At 46.5% G+C, this 7,151-nt stretch overlaps 1 protein-coding gene across 1 annotated transcript; it reads left to right on the top strand.

Annotated features, from left to right (window-relative positions):
• Positions 1-2,232: 2,232 nt before the first annotated feature.
• Positions 2,233-5,455, top strand: C10H20orf202 (chromosome 10 C20orf202 homolog). The gene is made up of 3 exons (XM_043478511.1): positions 2,233-2,259; positions 2,828-3,011; positions 4,998-5,455. The coding sequence occupies exons 2-3, from the start codon at positions 2,946-2,948 to the stop codon at positions 5,229-5,231; spliced, it is 300 nt and encodes a 99-aa protein (XP_043334446.1). The 5' UTR covers positions 2,233-2,259; positions 2,828-2,945; the 3' UTR covers positions 5,232-5,455.
• Positions 5,456-7,151: the final 1,696 nt, after the last annotated feature.

The following is a 7,151-nucleotide window of genomic DNA, read 5'->3' as shown; positions in this document are numbered from 1 at the left end:
ACTCTTAATTTGGAGCTTGGCCGTGTGACTCACTTTGCTTACATGGCAAAAGTGACAGTGCGATTTTCAGAGCCCAAGTCTTAAGAGGCCTCACACGATTCCACCTGCTCTCTTATCCTCTGCCGTTGCCAAGAGAAGAACTTGCCCCAGTAGCCAGATAATTCCAAGAGGAGGAGAAGAGGCACGGGGCACAGGCTCAGGTCTGCAGATCTGAATCCCAGTGCAGACCACCCCAGCCACACCAAAAACTCAAGAGTAAAAATAGACCAGCGTTGTTTCAAGGTATGGAGTTTTGGAGAGTTTTGTTACATAATATTCTTGTGAGACAATCCAACCCCTCTTACTGTATCAAATACAGATTCTCTGAGAGAAGGCCTGATTGGATCGTGTGGTCAACTCCCAGAACATGACTGCTTTTACACCATCACCCATGAGCCAAGGATCTCCCCCCTGTCCAGTCCACAGGTAAATGCCTTGGTTTGGGACACCCGTTTCTAATCCAGGCAGTTGTCCCATAATTGCAGGGTCCAGTGCCACAAAGCCTGGTGACCTGCCTGGAAGCAATCATTTCTGGCCTCTGTGTTCAGAAGGGGTGTGAATGTGGCAAACAAGAGTTTCTTGTATCCTCTTGGGTTCTAAAGAGTAACAGCTCAACTAGGAGAAATTACCCATAAAATTTTCTCTGTGTGTGTCAGTCAGAATGCATCTCAAGCTGTAAACCACAGGGTATGAGAAATGGGATGTTTCTTACAACTCATTTTTGTAACTATTTTGAGCCTCCTTATGCTTAAGATGGTAACTATGAGGCTCAAGTTCACATAGAAAATTTGATAGAACCGGGCTTAGAACCCAGGTGTCCTGGTTTTGGCCCCCTTCCCTGCCCAATCAGCGTCACACTTCAGGTCTCATCTCAGAGCCAGTGGAGCCCCTTTCCAGGTTCCTTGATTGTCTGGGCTATGCTTTCACCTGCCACTGACTGAGGGCCCGCTTCTTGGAAGAATTCTTAGCAATCCTTTCCTCCTATTGATTCTCAGTCTGCTTCCCTATGTCCTGTACCCCCACCCTAACTATCTTTTGGAACTACACTTAAATAAACACGATTTTTCTTTAACTTATAAACAGTTCCTGTAATTTTTGCTTCTATTAATTCTATTTAGGTTTTTTAAAAATACCCCTTTTGAAATAGTGCCTTTTTTCTTAGGTTTTTAAATTCTTTTGTATGGTTTTCATTCTTTTCAAAATACTGTTTTGTTATCTCCTCTGAAGTTCTTGGGGAAGTGAGGTCTAATCCTGCTACTGAAGGTGTCTGCTGACTCTCACTTATGGTGGATAATTTCCTTGTGTGTTTGTAATCTGGGACTATGCATTCATCTTCAGTGGAGTTTTATCTATGAACAGCTTGTGTAGCCCAGGTGGAGGGCGAGTCCCTCCAAAATGGGTTGGTTTGTTTCTCTGGTCACCTCAGTGTCTTATATGTGATCACTATGTTAATTCTTAGTTTGGAGTTCCTAGTTCAAGTGGATAGAATAAAATTAAAGCCTGTGTGAGAATAAATCCTATTCATTGGCATCATAATATTAACTTGATCTTGGATGTTTCCATCTATTAGGATGTCAGCTCCAGGAAAGAACAGCCTTTTTCTCTCTGATTCTGGGCTCTGTTCCTCTATCTGCCTACAGCAGGATTTGGCACACAGTAGGCACTCAACAGGACTTCCCTGGTGGCTCAGTGGTAAAGAATCTGCCTGCGATGCAGGAGACCTGGGTTCAATCCCTGAGTGAGGAAGATCCCCTGGAGAAGCGAATGCAACCCACTCTAGTACTCTTGCCTAGAGAATCCCATGGACCAAAAAATAAATAAATAAATAAAAGAATCCCATGGACAGAGGAGTCTGGCAGGCTGCAGTCCATGGGGTCGCACAGAGTCAGACACGACTGAAGCGACTCGGCTGCAGCAGCAGCAGAAGGCACTCATAAGTATATGTTGAAAGGGAAAATTAAATAATACCTACTTCATAGGTGTCCATTAGGACTGTGTTTGCCCAATTAAAAATTGGATTTCTTGTCTCATAAAACAGGCAGATGCTACTGGTGATTCTGTGACTGAGTGATTTCAGTGCCTCTGCAGTTTTTTGAGCCTTTATCTAAGGGTTGCAAGATGGTTACTGTAGCTCCAGTCATCGCATCCACACTCAAGGCAGAAGGAAGTAGAATAAAATAAGAATAAAGGAGGAGCACCACTGACATTTTTCCTTATCAAGTAGGTAACATTTTCCTAGACATCTAACAGCACATTTCTGTTTTGATCTCATTTGCTAGAAATGGGGTGCGTGGGCATCCAGAAGAAAGGGGGCTTGCTTTCTTCTGGAAAATAAGCTTTTCCCTTATCTATGGACTCAACAGATGGGTAAGGGAGGGAGGAAGGGGACTGGGGACACAGATGTGGTATTCCCGCCCCGCAAAAATGAAATTTTATTTATCTGTATATGTATGTAAGTGTGTGTATATATATGAGTGTCTGTGTGTGTGTGTGTGTGTGTATAATTTAGAACAAAACAGGCCCTCAGAAAACAATATGGCCAAAAAGCATGGACACCTATTTCCATAATAATTATTAATTTTGTCACTTAAAGCTTCTGTGGTCCTGTGGGCATCAGATTTGGATTCTGGAGCCCACAGGCAATGAGACACCCATAGCTCAATGATCTCCCTCCTCCTCCCTCCCTCCTTGTTCTGTTCAAAGTACTGAAGCCCTTTAAAAAAAAAAAAAAAAAAAACTACATTTTTCAACATGAGCCACTTCCTGCTCTCATTAACTCCATCCTCAGTGACTTAGCCAGACCCTGATCCTGGCCTGAAGAAGGGAGCCAGATTGTCCAAGTCTAAGGTCCCTCAGGTCCATAAGCAGAGCAGTTCGGCATCAAGCTTTCTCCCGAGGACGCTGAGATGGAAACAACAGAAGAGCCAACCTCGGGTCTCGGGCAGACCCTGGAGTGGCTGAGAAAGGAGCTGGTAAGGTTTTGTATTTCTTTTCACCTTACACCTTCACCCCATATCGTCCAAGGTCCCCTCATTCCTGCCTCCCAGGTGCTCCCTGGGCTGGGGCAGAGCTGCAGGCTGGGGTGTAGGCCCCACAGGCTCCCATCTGGGATCAGCCACACCATGCACAGGTGACATCCCAGGTGCTGGGATAAGTAGGTCATGGCCTACATAGGCGGCTCTGGGCGCAGTGCTTGCCAGACTGGTTTTAGAATTCCACTGAGTCCTGGTATGTGCCCAGCTCTGTGGCTTGTGGCCTCTAGCAAATGGCTTTGAACTTCAGTCTCCTGATTGTAAAAGGGGGATGACAATAGTACTAACATCACAAGGGTTGTGAGAGTTTGGTGAGAAGATGGTATAATTCACTTAGTGCTTGCTTGGCACATCTACACTGGCTCTTAACAGTCCTGGCCCAGCTGGAAATGGAGTACACCAGAGCTGTCTTAGCCAGGGCCTTCTAGAAAGCAGACACTTGCACAAACACGGGGGTATTCCTGCTTATTTGGAGGTGCAAGCCCAGAGGGGTGAGAGTGAGGGGAAGAGGTGCAGGGGTAAAAACCAGTACTATTCCAGCAGATGCCTTGTTACCCAACCGGATGCCACTTACGAAGGAGCCCTAAAGAGGCCAGCAGCCCTCTTGGCAGCTGGTTCTCCCCACTGTGGGCCTCTCTGCCTGGAGGAGGATCTGCACCCTGCCCGAGAGAAGTTTATCCACCTTGCTCACTCCTGTCTCCCATTTCCTGTCTGTAAATGTCCACTCTGTGGGGCACTAACTCCCCTGAACTTATGAACAGTGTTACTTGGTCCCTCAGTAACTGCTCAGGAAGCCAGGTCTTACACTGCTCCTTGTGATGTTTCTTCCGAGTCCAAAAATAGAAGGATGCCCCCATAGTATGTGGGGACACTAGCCAAGAGAGAGAAGGGAGTGGTTTGGGGGAACCCCAGAGGGCACCCAAGGTTTGGATCTCAATATGCCAGTTTCAACCCTGGGAGAATTTATCATCCTGAAGAGGAAGGAGAGGGCCGTTAAAAATAGACTGATCAATTCAACAACTTAAAAAAAAGAAAGAAACAAAAAACGTGAGCTTCTACTTCTGGCTGGGGTGGGGTGCGGAGGGGGTTGCGGAAGGGATGTGGGAACAGAAAGGATTGTCCAAGAAGGGCCTGCCTGGGTTGCCAGGCAACGGACCAGCTGGGACCCAACCCTGTCCTCACCTTGGTGGGAGGGGCTGACCCAGTAGGATTTCTCATGGGTCCAGGGGACTCCAACAGCAGGAGCCACAGCTTATTATAGGCTGTGTGCTGCTCCCTCCTTGTGCTCCCCTAAACACTGGGCCTCCGCATTAAGACTGCTTAGTATCTGAACTCAAAGCGCTGATTTTCATTTGATAAAGTACTTCTCTCCTACCATGAGGAGGAAGAACAGGTGGGGGTAGGGGGGATGACCTGTAGGTAGAGGGGCCTCCCAGGCCCAAATGCACCGCTACCTCCACTTGATGCCAAGAGATGGGTTTTGAGTCTCCACTTACTGGTCCCTGACTGGTAAGTTTCCCAGTTAACCTCTATCACTGGGAATTTGCATGGCTCCACAAGGACTGCCCTCTGGAGCCCGGCCAAGGAGCCCCAGTTGACTATCAGGGAAGCATGTCCGTCACTCTACGCAGCTGAGAGAACAGATCAGTAACACCAACAACTACCATGGATGAAAGTCTGGTGATCTTCCTCCAGTTCTGGAATCATAAAGCCCCCAAAGTCCTGCTGGGATCTAAAACAAGGGAGAGATCCTTGGAAGGCAAGTAATTTGCTTTCCACTTTGCAGATGAAGAAACGGAGGCTTCGGTGAAAACATGGCTTCTGTGAGGATGCGGGCTTGTCTCCAATGAGACAGTGAAGGAGATGTCTTCCCGGGACATGTCCAGTTCTCTGGCCGCTGCCTTGCATGCTTCTTCTCTCTCCTAGGCTGAGATGCAGGACCAAGACCAGAGACTCCTGCTTACACTGAGGCACCTTCGCAGCGTCCTGGAGGAGCTCCACGCAGAGAGTGTCCACTGGGAGGATGCCAGGTCGAGTGGCGGGACCTCCCCGATCAGAGCTCGAGCAGGCTCTGAAGGCAGGGGCCGCCAACCCTTTCCCTCCAGGGGCCTGGCCCACCTCCTTCAAGGGGTAGACAGCAGACGAAGTTCCCTCCCTTAACAGGCCAGAGATGACCTTGACTTTAAACCTCCCCCGACCAGTCTAAACTTTGACTGTGATGCTGTTGAAAGAGAGCACTGGACTGGGAGTCGGGAAGTCCGGGCTCTGGATTTACCCCTGCCCTCGTTCACTCGATGTCCCTGGAACTGTCACTCAGCTTCTCTATGTCACTCTTCTGCTGTCACTTAGCAGTATTTCACAAAATAAGCTAAGAGATGTGGATACATTTGGGAAACAGAAACGTTATATGGCTTCCAGCCAGCACCATGGTTGTAATCCTATTCTTGGGAATTTCTCACAAGGTGATTATTAAAACAAAGAAAGAACTCCGTGTGCGAGGGTGTTTATCCAGTGTTGCCATGGTGAAAAACAGAACCCCATGTAATGACTTGATGGTTGTTTTCAGGCCTTTTATTTCCCTTTATCTGAAAGCAACAGGCCCTACAACTACTCTGGCCATAGGGATCAGCATGTGACCAGGCTTGGCCAATTACAGTTCATCATCATCCTAAAAGCATGATTGGCCCAATGGGTGGCCCGTGTGACTTGACAGAGCCAGTCACAGACCTTCTCTGGCATTACCCTCTTGATACTTGTCCTACTGCAGTTGCAAAGCTGGGGCTGCCAGTGGCCAGGATTGCTGTGAGGTGACAGAGACATGCCTGCAGTAGGAAAGAAAGAGGCTGATCAAAGAGAAGCAGAGAAGGGGTCATACAAGAGACGGGCATGCCAGAAGGGTGCTGGGTCTCTTTAGTCCCTGGTTTCAGACTCTAGTTCTGTGAGTTACTCCTGTTGTCTTTCCAGAGCAAAAAACCAGAAAATTCCACCACTACCACCTATGAATTCAGGCACCAGTTTGTTTTTGCTTAAGCTGATTTGAGTAGGCTTCCCCTCATTTGCAACCAAAACCGTCCAGATGGTCAAAGAAGCAAAGAAGAAAAATCAAGAAAAAAATGGTTTTTCCCTTATTCAGGGTTAGCAACGACAACCCTGTTGGCAGGCAGCAAGATGTATGATGTGGCAGAACCCTCAATTGTAATGGGATGGAGTCATAACCTTGAAAAATTATATCTGCCTATAAGAAAGACTTTTAAATGGAACAGGTGAAAATAAAGTCCTGGTGTTAAGATGGTCCAGTTATCATCAGGCTTTTTTTGTTTTTGAAAATCTTCTGGCATGTTGTTAGGATATTGTTTTTAATGGGTTTGAAAAAGTAAACCCATCGCATACAGAGGCAAAGGGTGGGGAGAGGGTTGTATTATATATACAATGTCTATAATCAGACTAACCTGGGGTGGTTTCTATACAGTATTTGATAGTATGAAAAATTGTACCCTATCAATGGCTGACTGCATAAATGAAATGTGGCACATTTATACAATGGAACATTAGTCAGCCTTAAAAAGGAAGGAAATTTCAGCACTGCTATAACATAGGTGAAACTTGAAGACATAATGCTAAGTGAAATAAGCCAGTTGCAAAAGGACAAATACAGTATGATTCCACTCACACGAGGTACCTAGAGTAGTCAAATTCATGGAGACAGGAGTTTGTCTCCTGTTTCTGGTTGTCAGGAGTTGGAGAGCAGGGAGTCATTTAAGGGTTGCCATGCCTCAGTGTTACCAAATGACAGAAGTTCTGTGGATGGATGATGGCGATGGTGGTATAACAATGTGAATGTACTTGATGCCGCTATATACCTTAAAGTGGTTAAAATGATAATATTTATCCTATGTTATATTTCACCACAGTTAAACATAAATACTTTAAATTTAAAAATGACCTGCTCTGTGATGATGGGGCTGGAGCTGGTTGCTGCTGCTGCTGCTTAGACTTTGCCAATAAGCAGGGTGAGCTAGAGCGACACTACAGGGCTGGAGGAGGGAGAAAAGACTTGCTTCTTCATCTTTCTTCTCTTTA

The sequence above is a fragment of the Cervus canadensis genome, chromosome 10 (assembly GCF_019320065.1).
Source record: "Cervus canadensis isolate Bull #8, Minnesota chromosome 10, ASM1932006v1, whole genome shotgun sequence".
NCBI lineage: Eukaryota > Metazoa > Chordata > Mammalia > Artiodactyla > Cervidae > Cervus > Cervus canadensis.
Note: the sequence above shows the minus strand (reverse complement) of the source record. Positions and strands in the feature narration are given on the sequence as shown.

Excerpts from the sequence above, each read along its gene's own strand:
- C10H20orf202 (XM_043478511.1), top strand. The coding sequence starts at position 2,946 with ATGGAAACAACAGAAGAGCCAACCTCGGGTCTCGGGCAGACCCTGGAG. Across the intron at positions 3,012-4,997 it reads AGTGGCTGAGAAAGGAGCTG|GCTGAGATGCAGGACCAAGA; the intron begins GTAAGGTTTTGT and ends TCTCTCTCCTAG.